This window comes from Phragmites australis, chromosome 23, assembly GCF_958298935.1.
Source record: "Phragmites australis chromosome 23, lpPhrAust1.1, whole genome shotgun sequence".
In the NCBI taxonomy this organism is placed as follows: domain Eukaryota; kingdom Viridiplantae; phylum Streptophyta; class Magnoliopsida; order Poales; family Poaceae; genus Phragmites; species Phragmites australis.
In genome coordinates, this window is record NC_084943.1 from 12180506 (window position 1) to 12198036 (window position 17531).

General features: G+C 41.8%; 1 protein-coding gene across 1 annotated transcript; it reads right to left on the reverse strand.

The window, feature by feature from the left end:
• Positions 1-1266: 1266 nt before the first annotated feature.
• Positions 1267-16003, reverse strand: LOC133905779 (protein transport protein SEC24 B-like). The gene is made up of 24 exons (XM_062347540.1): positions 15028-16003; positions 13921-14166; positions 13722-13796; positions 13539-13637; positions 12623-12734; positions 12181-12308; positions 11755-11874; positions 11214-11294; positions 10178-10255; positions 9944-10036; positions 9670-9724; positions 9158-9234; positions 8937-9008; positions 8753-8836; positions 5948-6067; positions 5786-5854; positions 4901-4978; positions 3150-3288; positions 2832-2996; positions 2578-2723; positions 2314-2493; positions 2047-2135; positions 1933-1964; positions 1267-1851 (listed from the first exon to the last, which is right to left on the reverse strand). The coding sequence occupies exons 1-24, from the start codon at positions 15925-15927 to the stop codon at positions 1745-1747; spliced, it is 3345 nt and encodes a 1114-aa protein (XP_062203524.1). The 5' UTR covers positions 15928-16003; the 3' UTR covers positions 1267-1744.
• Between the last annotated feature and the right edge of the window lie 1528 nt (positions 16004-17531).

The following is a 17531-nucleotide window of genomic DNA, read 5'->3' on the forward strand; positions in this document are numbered from 1 at the left end:
ATCCATTTCTGCCCAGGCCTCTTGCAAGCGTGGTGACCTAGGCTGCTTCTCCTCCTTCCCCGGTGGTGCTCCACCGTCTGTGCCTGTGCGACAGCCGAGCACGTGGTTGTGATGGCGCAAGTCGGGTCGCGGCTTGGTCCTATGTAGGGATACGAGTTTTAAATTTGTTAAGTCATTGACTAAAAAAAATAAACTAAAGATTCACTCTCACATAATTAATTTAAGAAAAAAATGAACTGAATTGTGACCCAAAACTAACCATTAAATACTCAATTGCATCCCTAGTCGTATGTGGCGAAGACGAGTTGTTGTTAGTGGATCAAAGGCCTAGAGACAGAGTAATCTTGACTAAGGGTGGCAGCAAAAGGATCAGAGACGTGGGCAGCTCACAAGAGGGAAAAAAACAGTGGTATGTTTACAAAATGCAAATCCAAGTGAATTCATCTTCCTTTCGATGAAACAAATAAAGTAGAATGATTCACGGTAGTTTATGGTTGTCTCAATATTGTCACATCACGTAAGGTACAAGGATGTGCACATACAACGCATCCAATTTGTCCAGGAGTAGATGATATTCGTTTCAAACTTTATTCAGGCATCCAATTTGTAGTCATGTTCGAGCATATTCGAATCATATTCGTTTTGTTGCAAAGATACAGATCATGTTCTATCAAACACCAATAGAACGATTACCTTTACAAGGACGAGAAGAGAGAAAACCACGACATGCTAGGTGCCAACATTCCTCAAGATTTGTGCTTGGTCTCACGTATGAATGGTTCTCTAATCGGTCGAATCAAATTGTGCTAAACTTGATCCTAACGCTCCCGCTGCGTGTCAGATGCGGCAATTGCTGAAGGATATGAAGCTTCAAAGAGCGAACTGAGCGGTTTGGCTGGGTGCGCCATTGCACTTGGGGTACTCATGCCACTGTTTGGGCCTAATGGCAAGTAGTATAATTACGATTGTTGATATCGCGTGGACTGCACTGTTTAGCTTCATGCAACGATGCTTTACAGCTTACAACAGCACTTCTACATGCTTGCTTTATAACATAGCACCTTACGACCCCGTCACGCTTTCCTTAATCACCGTAATCACCAGCCTGGAGACTCGACTTGTTAGACCCTGTTCTTTCCCTATATAGAAGAATGAACCACCAAGAGGGAAAAAAGGGCATTATAAGAACCATAAGGCTAGTCATCAGTTCATATGATTTCTTTATGGCATGAAGCCCCAATATCAACAGACATTACCAGAATCAGGTAGCGAAACAGAATGAAGGCGGGAATAGCGTATGGTTGTCAGCTTCATTCTTGCAAGTACCAATGGGGTTAAAACCAAAACAATTGGGGACCATGAATCATGATATTCACCTGCTTCTTGTGAATCATTTATTCTATGAACATCCACTACAACCATATGACTCGCAGGGGTAACCATACAACATTATTTGCCCAATTCCTCTATAAGCTTCCTCTGGACATAATACAGCCGCTGTTCACAACCAAAATAAATACTTTCACATTCTAAGACAAGATTTCACTCATCTCTGTACAGAAACATATATCGCCTAAGCTAAGAGGTTGCAGAATCCTGTCGATTCTGCAACGGCCCTCCAAGTGCGAATCAGGTTGCGCTTTGGAGAGTCCCCGGTTCGTTTGTTCAGTTTTTTCCTCATGCAGAAATCGATTTCTTCTGGGCTCCTACCAACCAAAATATTACAACAATGAGGTGGGTCACCTCAGGTCATCTTGCTTTGGATTTGCCTGTGAACATGTACAAGGAACTCAACATAGGAAAGGCCGCCCGGTGCCTTGTCCTCAACCAATAGTGAACGGAAGAAATCTCCTGCAGATGCAACAGACGAGTGTTAGGTAACAGAAATATATATAAAAAAGGTGCCAAGGTTAAGAAAATCATAAGACTAACCAGATGGGTCACCCTTTTTGCATAGTCTCAATCTGCAGAAACAATTTCGGAATGTCAAGTGTTGGAATCAAGTGGTGTGTGTTATCAACATAGTTCAGAACTCGCAGATAGTACCTCAAGTAAGAGCATCTCTGACGCCTTATTTCATTCACCACCTCATTTACTTTCCTAGAGAGTTCATTATCAAATTGCTCCAGTACCAACTGATAGAAATAAGTTATTTGTCAACTTTATTTGCAAAAAAGGTAATATTTTAGCTGGAAATGAGTGTTATGAGTTATGAATAATCTTCTAGGTCTATGATCCACGTGTAGAATAATTTCAAAAACCCATCATGTATACGGAGATAAATGAGAATAGATCAGAAGGTACAAGACTGACCTGATTTGATACTCCAGCCAAAGACGAGACACCGAATATTTGCTCGATGGTGACAGGGTCTACCGAATTACCAACATAAATATAACCATCCTCACCATTTTCCAACAAATAAACTCCATCATCATGTATATTCTCACTATTGAGTGTAAGGGGACTCGGTATGAGGGAATCATCATCATCCTGCAGAAAATTTGTAGCTCAAAAATCATTACTAATTCCTATGACTTGATGGGAAAAGGTAGAAAGAAAAATCGACTCTTGTACCCTTGATGTAAGATCGTGGAGGGCAATCATCCTAGGAAACACCAATTGAATAGCTAGTAACACAGAAATTGAAGAGACAATAGAGGCCCAATAGGACCGATCATCCAATCTCCCATCATTGCACAATCCTATGCTTTTAGTTAATGCTGAGAAATCAAATAAGAATTATTAGTGAAGTTGCAGATATGCTCATAAGTGCATTTAATAGTTTAAGGAATAGTATACTAGATGGAACTAGATAGAAATAATCATACCTAGAGTATACAACGGCAGAAGTTTCAGAGCCTCCGGAAGAATCAACTGCCCAGAAGAACTTACAGATGTACAATATTTTCGGTAGGACTGGAGGATACTGATACATGTATTTGTTACTTGGTCCCTAACTTGAGATAGAGGAGTTGATGGAATGCCATTTGCAGCTAAGTATGCAAATAAGTCAGTCTACCATAACATTTCTGTATGATATACTTGAGAATTTATATGAATTGCTTTACTTAATCACTTTATTGAGCTGATAACTGCAAAAGCAACAGTAGTAGATACTAATGAATGAAAGTTAACAGTCGATTTACCTTGCTTTACAACATATGTGAATTGTGTTTCCAGATCAGCATATCGGAAAAGGTTGCTGAGCATATTTGTGCATGAAAGCGAGAGGTTTATGACCCGTATCCTTCTTTGCCCAAATACTGTTGTGTAAAGCAGTGCACACTGAAGATGAACACAAATCACATGTCAACAATGATTGCTACTCCCTCCGTTCTATTACTGATGAACTGATACTAGAAGTTGATAGGGTCATAGAAATTGATTCATTACAAATGTCTCAGATAAAGAAAAGTAGTCTTAATAAGTTCAAAACTGGGGGGGAAAACATCAGTTTTGACTTTGTAGACACGATATGCATGGTAAATACTAAATACTGTATAATATGTGGTATGCATTTACACCAGATATAAAGAATCTGAAGGAGAACGACTTCCAAAATATTGAGCAAAGATTAGTTTTTGGAAATCGCTGATAGCAGAAGGTAACCAACTAACCATATTTACTGGGTTGATCCTACTTTTAGGGTTACCAGGGCAAGAACCAAAACATCATTTAGGGTGGGGCTGCTATTCCACAAACATAATATTGAGCCATATCAATAGAAATAAAATGAGATTGAACTTCAAACTTAGTCAGTCTACATAGTTTAGGCATAAACCAATTCCTAGCTAAACACTGTTACAGTTCACTAACAAACATGCCCCACGCACAAGGACCAGGATGTCCTTTTTTGTGTTAGTATAGTCAGATGACCAGCCATAACCAGTGTTACCGGGACACGGGTGCGGGTATCGGTGTCCAACTCGGGTGCGGGTGTCCGATTCGGCGAACTCTCGAAAGTAGGGTTCGTAGATTCGGCTAATATATATTATCTTTTAAACTTTATAAAATATAAAAATAGAAATTCATGCTTGTTTCTACAAAGCTAGCAGACCACCAGTATATGCAGGATCTGTCACAAAAATAGAAACTCATGTTTGTAGCTACATAGCAAGCAGCTAAGTATATGCTGGATCTGTCACATGTTTAAAAGAAGAAAAGAAGAGGGAAGAACAGATGGTTTGAGCTTCTATTTCATGGCCCATCCAGCCCACTCACTCACCACCAGTCCACATTTCCTTACCCTAGTCTCTAAGTCCTCTCGCACTATGGAAAAGAAGTGACAGTAGCCGCCGCCTCTCCTCCCCTCACCCCCACCTCTGCCTCCTCTCCCCCGCCACCACCTCCTTCTCTCCCCCACCGCCGCCTCCTCCTCTCCTCCCCCGCCACCTCCTCTCCTCTCCCCTGACGTCGAGGCCATGATCCGCGGGTGCTGCACGGAGGTCGAGACCGAGATCCACCGCCTCCTCTCCTCCTCCGCCACCACCTCTCCTCCTCCACCTCCTTCGCCGTTGTCTCCTCCTCTCCCCAGCCTTGGGCATTGTCACGCCGCGTTGGATGGGAGTCGACGCGCGGATACACGTCGACACTGCAAAAAAAATTCGGACACTCATGTCCCGGTAACACTGGCCATAACCGGTACCACACAGAAAGTGTTATCAGGTTCAACCGGGCAACATTGGAACATATAGGAGTTTGAATTTCACTGAACATCTTGTTAAAGTTACTCCAAATAAAAACCAAACAATGAAGTAGGCTCTCATCTTTTTTTTTTTAAACTGTTCGAAGAATTGGCGATCCAAAAATACTTAATGCTGTAGCCTGATGATACGGAGGAGACCATAATCAAATTCGGTCAGGCAACAAAACTGATTTTTCATGTAATATATATTACCTGGAAAGCACATTCTGAATTTTCCTGCAATTTGTCATCATGCTTAAAGGTAACCATTATGGTTTTGTCCGAGTCAATCTGCAGCATAAGAGTGTCTTAAGAATACAGTTTATTTTTCTAGCAGATCTGTGACGTCTGACACGGAAACAGTAAGAAAGTGAAACAGCTAAAGAATGCAGCGGCAAAGAAACATGAAACTTTAGATGATTTCTGTTTGCAAGGACCATCGCATGCCCGCCAGTGTTACATTCACAGATTTTGATGTTAAAATCCCAGGCATTGCATTGACCAGTCAATCCAGTATCCTGATGGTTCCAGTGAACAGTTGTTTGTTTCTAATAATTTTTCTTCAAGTTTTGTTATCTCCTCAACCGTCAAAATGATCTATTACAAATTCAACAGCAATTCTAGGCTTCTAGCAAAATACCACCTAATTCCAGCTCCAGAATTCCAAGTCAGTAATTTATCATCCGAAAACGGAACCACGCAGCAGCATTGGATATGCATAATCTAATGAAAACCATTTTCCCTAAGAACATAAGCACTGAAATGAGTAAGTTTAAATATGGATGCAATTCAAGTAAGCAGAAGCAATGATATCTTGGATGTGGCAACCCTTGAATCCTTTGATATGGATGTGTTCAGCATTACTCTACAACATCACAACCCAACTGTTTCAGAGACCAAGACACATTTCATACAATTCTGTACAAAGATGGAGCAACAATTTTCTTTTAACGTAAAAGACAAATCAACATTGAACACAACACAACAAAGCTATCTATATGTAACCGTGCAGCACATGTGGGCCCAGGTAGAATATGCAGAACACAACAAATGAGGCCTGAAACTGCATTAGATCAGGCATCAATCCTAATTACTCACCGCAGGAAGATCAATATCAGTAGGGACACGCTTGCAGAAATTGCCAAAATAGTCTTGAACTTGAAGCCCCTAATGGCATATAGAAAAAGAAAGGAAAATGAAGTTACTATTACACTATGATATGAAGGGCAAAAGGGGGTTGACACTTTGGCATATGTTCACCTGACTGCACCTGACACGCATGACAGCCTCAAAGCCCTGGGGTCTACTAATATTCCATCTGAGATCGTTAAAGAGTTTGGCTGGATCAGAAAGAGCAGAAAATGGATAATAGTAGTAAACCTGCAAAATTAAGGAAAGATATTAGGATCAAACAACATAGAAATAAGTAGAGAGGTTATTTTTAAGAATCTGATATAGAGATGTGAAACTAGGTGTATGTAGTGAATTCAATAAATAATGCCCAAGTTACCTCATAATTCAGAAACCTACATATTCAATGTGTAACACGATACCAAAGAAAAAAACTCTTAAATGACACATTAAGTTTCATATGGTAGCTGAAACTGTCAAAGTCCAACTGTACGTGTTTCCATTCTATCAGGATATGCAGATGAGATGATATTGCAAAAGACAACAAAAATCAAAATGTAAGATTGCTGGTATTTTTGAGTATTTGCAGGTCTGGGATTTGGTGGACGGGTTCATTTTACACCCTTATGTGCGGGATATTCATTATTGGTCTCATTCGGCCTCAGGACAATATTCGGCGCAGTCGGCTTATCATTGTTTCTTCCTGAGCAGAATCGAATTTGAACCTTGGGAGCGCTTGTGGAAGTCTTGGGCTCCGCTAAGGTGTAAGTTTTTCCCATGGTTGGCAATTCAAAACCGATGCTAGACGGCAGATTGCCTAGCTCGTCATGGTTTGTCGCATCCGGAACGCTGCCCTCTTCGATCAGGATGGTGAGACGGTGCAGCACCTGCTCACTTCTTATGTCTTCTCTCGCCAAGTGTGGTTCAACATCCTTAACCAGGTGGGCCTTCCTCAGATTTCCCCACAACCGTTGGATGGTTGTTTCAGTGAGTGGTGGCGACATGCTGTTGACAGAATGCCCAAGGAGCGTAAGGATGGTCTTAACTAGCTTTTGATCCTTGCTGCTTGGATGATTTGGAAACATCGCAATGGATGTGTGTTCGACGATGCAAGGCCGGACGTGAGAAAGTTGGTAAATGACATCTGGGTGGAGGCTGCTCTTTGGGTCTCGGCGAGCGCCAAGGGTCTTTCGGAGCTACTTGTGTAATTCCTGTGCTGGTTGGGCTCCTCCTTGTTGGTGCTTTGGGTTTTTCTTAGTTTTTCTGTTTTGTTTTGTTCATTTTTTCTTCTGTTGTTGTGTGGACCTTTTGTATTGTTTTTTTGTTCTTTCTCTTCTTAATATAATGATGGGCAACTCTCCTGCCAGTTCGAGAACAAAGATTGCTGGTATGGAACTGACTGCAACATGTGAAATGTTGACAAATCTTCCCACCATGGTCGCATGCATAAATGCAGGGCAATAAGGCCGATAGTATATGGATATCAATCTTGACCAATGCCTTCACCACAAACATGGCCAAAACTGACCAAATATATTTTAGTAATTGATTAGTTATGCCTGTGTAACAGCAAGAATTTTTAACACATTTGCTTTTTTTATGCCAGCAATTCTAATGTTATGTGCAGTTATTACTGCAACAATTGGCAACCTAGGCTGGCTATGATTTCTTAGCTATAAATTATTGTAAGGATAGAAAATTATTAGGATTGTTTTTAAAAGGAAAGATCATATTGAGTTGTTACGAGGCTCAACCTCTAGAAAGAGGAGCCGCATGCTAATATTGGAACTAAGCAAGAAAATAATGGGGGCTGCTAATTTGCGCTCACGCGCAGCCTCCCTCACACACGATCCGACAGTATACGACAAGTGGTCCCCCTTTTCCCTTTCCCTTTCCCTTTCCGGCATCAGCACTTCCCTGGCCCAGCGGTACCCCCGCCTCGCCTCCCGAGCGCACCTCTCTCTCTCTATCTCTCTCTCTCTCTCTCTCTCTCTATCTCACACACACTTGCTCAAACTTTCCCTGCCCAAAAAAAATCTACTCAAAAAGTTTTCAACCAAAATTCTAGAAGAAGGATTTTGATAGAAAAAAAGGAAACAAAAATTTTGATCAGAAAGTTCAGAGCGAAAATTTTCTACTCAAAAAGTTATCAACAGAAATTCTAGAAGAAAGTTTTTGAATAAAAAAAGAAACATAAATTTTGATCAAAAGTTTTCATATCCAAAAAATTCAGCTCAAAAATTTTCAAGAAAAAATCTAGAAGAAAAAAATTGATAAAAAAAAGAAACAAATTGTGATGTTGTAGTTTTCAGACCAGAAATTTCACTAAATATAGTCAACACAAGTTATAAAAAAACAAATACAGACTCATCTTCTCTGGCGACAGCGTTGCCGCTGCCGTGAGCTCCTCATCTTTGAGCGGCATGGCAGAGACTACACCTCTTCTAGCTCGTGCTCGGCGCATGTCTCCTACGACGCGGAGGCAGTGCCTGTTGTGGCGACAGAGACAGGCGAAGGTGGTCGTGGAGACAGATGAAGGCACCGCTCCAACACGACTGGTGGCGAAGGCAAACGGACGAGATCTCTTTCCTCCCTCCTCGGGTGCGTCGGTTGAAAGGGGAAACAAATGTGGGCCCCACACGGCCAAAAACGCGTAGGAGAAAAGGCAAGCAAGGCGAAAAAATCGTGCATGAGTGGAGCAAGTAGCGCATGAGCACTAACCAGAAGTTTCGGAAAATAACACGTCATGCTCATCTATAGTCTCTTGTCTCAACCAAGCCGACTTCCCAGCGGTGTTTACCACTAGTTAGCGAAGCATCATTACATATATCCTGAACTATTTTTAGCTCTACCATGTTTAAGTCTTGCAGAGTTAGAAAGTCAACAATTCAATATTCTTTAGTAGTCTAAGGCAAATGTGGAATAAAGGCATACCCGGCCACCAGTGGTATTGGGAACAACTGATATTGAAGCAATATCTACATATGACTGTGTGGTAAGGAACACATCTACACAAACCTGATTAAACGAAAACAACATATGTCAATGTTATTCATTCATTTAAATATTATAAAAAATAGTGAAATTCTCAAACACCATAAAAACTAATGTTTCTCACTTGGTACTCAGCAAATTCTAGTGCCATTGTCTTGAGAGTCTTATCAACAGGCTGCAGGAGCTTATGTGCTTCCTGAACACACAAAAATATTGCAATGGATCACTTGAGAAGAGTACAATAAGACAAGGTGCCATATGCACGAAGAAATGGAAGTGACTTGGCAAATATGAATATGCATTACATGCAGATATGATAAATAACCCCTAGTAAACTAATCATACCTTATCTGCAGTGGAAATATTTGATCTACCATCAGCTTCCCTAGCAGACAATGAACCAATCCCAACTGATGGTAGCACTGCAAAGCGCCAGTAATACACTGTTAGTAAACTTTCTCTTTTCTAGTGAGACTAATTAGTGATGATATACGATCTGTAGCACCAAACATGTTTACTATTTTATTTTGCATGATTAACATCAGTTTCACGCAAAGGATCAGCTATCATGTAGTTTTCCAGTTTAAGGAAAGCTACTTAAAAAAAACTCGACTGACCTAGAAGGAACTAGGTGGCATTATAAATAAGAAGAAATAGGCACCCAAATTCGTGTCGAAGAGGACTCGAACCTGGATGGTCTAGGCGTATATCCACACTCTCAACTAAAGTTCCTTAAGGAAAGCTACTTTCAGCAGCCAAAAATAGAGAGACAATCAATCTGGCAAGATATGAGAAAGGGGGAACGAATTTGGTTCCATTCCACTCATCAAACAGAAAAGGTTCATTTATCAAAATACCTGACTGAAACACAAGCAACTTTCCACCAGTTGACTTCATAGCTAGAAAACTTGCCTGCATACAACATAATAATCAGAGTAAATTGATCCAATGAAACAGACAAAATAAAGATGAGAACGAAATTATGTAAGCATGTGCTATAGCTCAATCCCAATCAAACAGGTTACTATATGTCAGTAATATATACTGAAACTGGTCAAGTTGATATAATGCTGGTGCATTGTACAAAAAGGAATAACACAAAAGGGCAACCAATTACGGAGATAATAGTACCTTCATAGCAGCACCGAATGCCGAATCAGCAACCCTGTTGTTCTCAAACATGTTTGGGATGCTCTCCAGTAGTTGCTCCAAATTCTCACAGCACTAAGGCCTCAAAAAAACAAGGTATTTAGAGCTTTGTCGAGCATAGAGAGATTTCTTACTTCTACTGAAGCTTCGGAAATTTAGTGAGCTGGTAAACTAACAAGAACCAATTTGTCATTCGCGTAAAATGTGAGTACAAACCTCAGAAATTGGGAGAATTAGGTCCGTTTGAAGTGGAGTGTACACATCTTGGACATCAGGAACAATAAGCATCAAAGGCTGCAAAGTACAAAAGATCAAATTTGGAAAACTTGAGATCCATACACTACCAGGTAAACAGTCATAGTTCAAAATTCAGAAGCTTCTTTGGAAAGAAAACTCAAGCAGTGTTCAAAAAGATGCATCTGTGGTTGCAACTAAAAGAAAGACAGCAAAAAAATATAAAATAATGTTTATTTCAATAAACATAATAGGATGGCTTTCAAGATACACATCTTAGTTGAATAGAAAAAAAAAGGAATCTACTCTGTCATATCGAAGCAGTAAATTTAGAATCCTGATTACAGATTTATAGTATGAAGCATTGCTTTCAGAGACTAGTTTGCAAAATAAAGAGAATATCTTTCAGCTTTGCAGTCAATATTCTTCTGTTAAGTCAACATATCAACACAAAGAAGACCATTTTTTTTTTTTTGAGAAGATTGTCAATGAAGTGTCCAAGTCTTTCTCGAGAAACCCAAAAAAGCTGTGAACCACCACACAAAAAGAAGTTTGTAGTTGTCAAATATCACTCTTTTTGGTTCCTCCTGCCACTACTGGGATCTAAGCTTAGATTATATATATAGCAGCATATTAAATTGGAAATACCTACACGAATTTCCTTTTGGAACTTTTCACAGTGCTTTGACACCTGAACTGAAGTGGTTTGCAGGATTGAGCCTAGCTTGTGTCACTAGATGCATCTCCTTTTATTAACCAGATTTGATGAACTTTAATGCCGAAAAGATCAGAAAAGAAAATTAGGCAAAATACAGAAGATGATATTGAAACTTCTTTTGGGAGCTGAACATGTTCACAATAGATGCAGGTTCTAGAAGTTGGCTTCTCCTTTGTCTGATCAAAAATTCAGCTGGTAAGACAATCTAACAGTATTCTAACAGTATTTTGGCTTACACCCAATAATTGGTATGATGCATGAAATGCTCTCAAAACTAAACATAACTTGTTCAGAAAATACCAGTTGTTGAGCTCGTTTAAGGCTGTAGAAGTGAATAGCAGAATCGAATGTAGCAATTCCAACCATAGTTCGAGGGCCTTCCTACAAAAGACACAAAACTAATGTCATGGTAAACTCCACAGTGCTACAATATGTTTCAATTTGTCTGAATGGTTAAGGAAAGTAAACAAACTAAGTAACAGAAAAAAGAATAGTATGTCAACGAAGTTATATCGAGTCGATAGTATCTATATTGACAGGTCATGTTTGCTTCACACAACTTTTGGTTTCCAAATATTTCAAGATTAGTGATAGACTGCCATCACAAGTTGGGGTAGGCTATTACTGTTACACAACTTGTCTGAAAAATGTCAGTTCGTTTTGGCAAAGGTGACAAGTACCAGAAGAAGAAACATTTCCAGGCAAAGATAAGAGCAAACAAAATGTTTTTAGTAAATTATAAAGATCAACTGCATATTATGGCATATAAGTGGAATTCAGTTAAGAGCTAATACCATGTTGTCTGTAGTAGTCAATGCATAAAAAGACCATGTAAACTTACAGGAAGGTCTGAAAGGGCCTGGGAAATTGCACTGCAGGCTGCAGCAGTTGCACCGGTATGTACAGCATTCATGGAGACATCAATAAGGAAGAAATATACAGCAGGCATTGGGTCACGAACCTGAAATTGATAAATATATCATGATCATGATCATTATTATAGGAAAAGTGAAATAAGACAATGAATCGTACTACAAAATAGAATTTGAATTTTTGCGGATACAATACAAATCCCGCTTACATGCTGTTGTATCAAGTAAGAAAAAAATATTAATATGCCAGCTATATTTAATGCAGTGAATATGGCGATAAAACAAAGGGCACTCATAAGATGGAAGTATATAAAGACATTAAGGTTTAAATAGTGCACTATATGAATCTTGCTCAGAAAAATTATGAGGAACATGAAAACCAGGTAAAAACAGACCAGAAACTCCTTGGTTGCAATGAATTCAACTGTTCCTCTACATAACTCAGGCCTGTCATCGGCATCACGTCGCCTACCATCAGGGCCCAAGTTGCAGAAGTACTCCCTTGGAGTATCATTGCTAAATCCTGCAGAACCAGTGTATTTTGTTAAATGGAAAGTAAAATGACCAGAATCGAATATACCAAACGATTGACATATATTATATAATACGAGACCAAGAATTAAAATAAATAATGAATTAAAAATGGAGGGGAAGAACAAAGTTGAGATAAGCATTTCAAAGATGCTTGACTTCAGATGATACCATCTTTTCAAGGGAAAGGGAAATATAGCATCAGGCTTTAAAATGATCGAAATTTACATATGAAGTACATAGAAAATATGGAAATATTTAGAAGATCAAACAAACAGAAAACTAGCATTAAACTTTATCGCTTACCACATAAGTTACATATAAACTGTTTCCCTTGATCAATGAATCTCATGAAAGGATTTATGTATGCTTTGCAGCGCGAACACCTAATGGGGCCCATGTCTCCAAAATCTACAAGCTATAATAAGGAAGAAGTATCAATACCAAAGCGATTACTCGAGCATCATGCTGAACTGCTGCAATGAAAATTTAAAAGCACTAGCAAATAGTGTAGTCTGTATCAGAATCAGAACATCACCAGAATAGGTGGAAGAAACAACTCTAAGAACACCATTTTTTTAACATTATGAACGAAGCTATCCATTGACTCAAAGCCAAACACAAAGTTTCAATAGGAAGTCAGTAATACCTTTGGCAGAAAAGGAGGCCATGAACAAGAACAATTTTTATCTGTATGTATAACTGCAAATCTTCATGTAGTTGTCAATTAGTATGTTAACATGAGCATCACTGTTTTGTATGATCAAAGTGATGAGCTCTAAGATAGTAAGTGCAACAGTAGAGTCATTTATTAAACCACATATGGATCGCACACAGTGAGAGCATATGGAATTTACTGCTAATTGTACACCGCTGCTCACTTTTGGGTGCTTGTACCTACATGTAGTGCAACTGAATGACCAAACAGCCAGCAGATGAGCATGGGAGTGACCTTTTATAGGACTAACGATTTGCAATGCAGATTAACAGTTTACTACACCAACCGGAATTAAAAGTTAATAACAATAACCAAATACGAGGAGAATTTTAACACAAATGAATTTGACAATTTCTCCTTGGAAGAAACCTAAATATGGCATGATGGCATAGATCAGTATAGACATCAAATGCAGATTGTTTCCTTGTTGCCTCGTTCAGTTGTCATGTCATATGGTTGCTTTAACAGGTATTTTCTTTATATGCAAACGATGTGATGAAGTACCTGGATAGGCTCCTCGGATGGATGAGGAAGAGCGAAAGGTTGCACCAACAAGGCCAATGGCATTCCTGATGTTGTCAGGAGATCCCCTGTACATGGTATCTGATAGCATATGTAACAGACACAGTTTAGAAAGGAAAAAAGAAATATGATAACAAAAGGAGAAAGCAAGATACCAAATCCAACCTGATTCATGGTGCACCTCATCAAACGGGGGTTGCAATTGCCAGTGTCCTTCACGATAAATTCACTGGAGGCAGCCTACAATGAACAGCACTGCTCTTAGATGGAATAGAACAAGTAGTTTAGTTCCAACTAGACCCACCTGGAACAAGCATTTTCAAAACTGAAATACATATAAACTGTTACAGATGTAAAGGTATACCGGTGGGACAGCAGCTTGGCCACCTTGCCGGGTCTCAAAGATGATGACCGATGTCTCAGGAATTGGCCGTGGAATTTGATTAGGGTCAATTTTGGATGGGGTTGAGACCTGGGCTCCAGCATGGGGAGAGTATGGCATGGTGGGTGTTGACGCAGGCAGCATCCCTTGGCCAAGGGCATTGGGCGCCATGCCACCAGGCATGCCAGACATTCTCATAGATGGCTGCATACCACCAGGCACAGCTCCCTACAAATAGGTTCAGCAAGATCACCTTCCGGGTGTTAATTGCAATGTTCTAAGGAAATTCTCAGGTGTCTCATCAACCAAATAGATCTACAGAAGATCTTTTCATCAAATTAGTAATGATCAGTCTGGACAAGTCACCTCGGGAGCATAAATAAGCCTCAAGCACCAGAAGAATTCAACTATGTCAAATGAGAGGTGTCTCACCCAAGTAAAAAAATCAATGCCAAAAATCATATTTCTTTTCATGAGAGTGGTAATGATTAACTTCCTAGACAAACAAATAATTAGGTGTTTAACAAAATATGAAAAAGCTGCATCGCTTCCTTTTCTGTAACCATCTTGCTCAATCCTTAACTATATATAATCGAGAATATTCATAGGGCACCAAACATTTCAAACAGGATTGAAAGACTACTTGCTAGAAGACAATTTTGACCAAAATAACCTACTTATTTCCTTGACAATAAAAAAATGTCACCTTGATCGAATCATAACTGCAATTTAGGAACGGCACTCTTCCTAAGCCTAATGGAATCCACAGTTACTCAAATTTTAAAAAGAACAATCTTTCAGTTAGGCATGCCAAATTGCACATACCACAAGAACAGTAAGTTTCAACACCAGCCTCTAGAACTCAGAATTCTGCATTGGATTGATCTTAGAGAAATAGAAGAGTCTTTGTTATCCTATGGAAGCCCAATTGCTAATTTTCTCATTATTTCCTTTGGAACACATCGAACTGCAACTAGCAGTTTAAGTTAAACACTCTACAGTTGTCCAGAGTATTGGTTTATTGATATTGCCACTAAAATCTCTTCCTTTATGAACACTTTACGCAACATAACGTGAAGAAACACTCACTGGTCGTGATTGGCCCTGCCACCCTGGAGGCACAAATGTTGGAGCATTACCCCCTGGAGGCCCCATGAATGGTGGTGCCTGCGAGATAGGCGCAGCCTGAGCCCCAAATGGCGGAGGCTGCGCACCTGGTCTTGGTCCTCCAAACTGCGGTGGCCCACCAAACTGCACCTGCTGCGACTGTGCTGGTGGCCAACCAAATGGCGGTCTCAACCCGCCAGAGGGTGCTGTTTGAGGCACTGCCCCCGGCGGCCCACCAAATGGTGGTGGCTGAGCTGCGGAATACAGCGCCCCGCCGATCGGAGCCGGTTGAGCTGGTGCTGCTGCTGGAGGAGGCCCGCCAAACGGGGAAAGCTGTGACACCGCTGCAGGTGGTCCGCCGAACGGGGGTGGCTGAGACGTCGCCGCGGGTGGCCCACTGAACGGGTCAGGTTGAGACGCAGCCGCGGGCGGCCCACCGAACGACGGCGGCTGCTGCGGTACTCCCGAGGGCGGTTCACCGAATGGTGCCCGCTGCACCTGCGACCGCGGACCGGACAGCAGACCACCGAATGTGGGCCGCTGCATCTGCATCTGGGGCTGCGACGCCAGCGTGGCCGGCGGGCCGCCGAAGGGAGGCGGAGGCTGCTGCAAGGGTGCTGCAGGCCGGGCGGCGAACGGTGGAGGCGGAAGGCTGCCAAGGAACGGTCGGGCGCCGGGAGGCGGCGCGCGGATCGACGAGGTCGCGGCGGGGCCGTTCCCGGGAGGCGGCCCGCCGGGGGCTGCGAAGGGCGGGGGCGCGCGGGAGATCTGCATGCTGGAGAAGGCCGCCGGGAGGGAGCCGGGCACCGGTTTAGGGTTTTGCGGGGCGAATGGCGGCGGCGGCCTCGACGTGGGAGGCGCCGGCGGCGACGACGACGCCATGGGTCGGGAGGGAGATCGGGATCTGAGGAGAGGAGGTGGGAGAGGAAGGAGAAAATGGAGGTGGCCTTTATGTCGAGGCGACCGAGCGAAGCGTTTCGGGCCGGGACAGCACCGGACTGGACCGTTTGGTGCGTGCGGCTGGGACCGGACCGGACTCGCTCGGCTCGAAAGCGTGACGGGCTCTGGTACGGTTGCGCCGAGATGGAGGCCGGTCTATTTTTTCAGTTATAAGGCCCTGTTGGAAGATACGTAATATTTAATCGTTTCCGGTTGTATTTTTAAGTGCACAAGAAAAAACAATACCCTTGTAAAATGTTGCTTGGGTAAACAATGGAATTCTCAAGCAGTGCAATCAAAATACCCGGTCATGCTGTTTTGGAGAGGGTAGCTAAACAAGTATTCACATTGGAGCACATAAAATTTCATAGCAAAGCTCAATATGAAGCTAAGAAAATTCATGTCAGAACATCATTGGAGATCAGAACAAAAGAAAATTCAGACAGGAACATGAACTTCCACATGAGAGCACGAAATTGGAGTTCAGGACCGAATAAATTTCAGATCGGAGCTCGAATTGGAGCTCAAAAATTCAGATAACCGCATGAAGGAGCATGAAATTTTAGATGAGAGCATCAAACTGAAGTACCGGTGGAGGCCAGGCTCGACAATGATGAACTCGTCATGTGAATCCCTTCTCGTCGCCCGTGACAAAGCGATGACTGTGGAGGGACTTTCGAAACATCTAGGAGAAGAGGAGAGGTGAGAGGGCTGTGCTGCTACCCACTCCAACGCCTATTTGTCCTTCATGCTCTCTTCCTTCCTCCGGTTTTTTCTTGCTGCCCTCCTTCCTCCTTTTGGCTGCGCGTCCTTTCCAGTGATGGTGGCAGTGGGTGTGGGAGAGGGCGACAGCTACACCATGGGAGAGGATGACGGTGACCATGCATGAGAGGATTATGGCAATGTCGGGGGAGAGTGTGGTGTTAGCGGTGGACCACCGTATAGGAGAGGGTGGTAGCGCTGACAGACCTCTCATAGAAGAAGGCAATGCTTGGGTCATGACTTGCGAGCAAGAGCTCGAGTGGCCGAGTGTGAGGAACCGTCCAAATAGTATTCTAATTAATCATCAGGAGGATCATTATTCATAATCACAACCTCGACGATTAACCAGAATACCATTCCGGTAGTCCCGGTACGTGTTTTGTGCCCAGGATCGGAACACATGCCTTCCAACTCAAATATCACAACACAGTTTAATAGAGAACAAATAATTAAACTGGATTACAATTATTAAACATGCAACTGCTTCCACAATTTACAACAAAAGAGGAACAACAATAACTATGCAGCGGAAGAAAAACCTATACAACAAAAGAGTATGGAGCCGTATGCCCTTAGGCTTCATACCAAAAGCGCCGGAGTTCGGAGTAGAAGGTGCTACTCCTGCCCGCCACCCTGATCGACAGGCACAAAGTAGCCAAACACTGCCTCTTCCTCGCCAACCTGTAAACCTGAAAGCAATTTAAGGGCAGCACCCCTTAGTACGAAGGTACTAGCAAGTCTTACACAATATAAATATATATATATTCTCGACTCCAAGGATCATG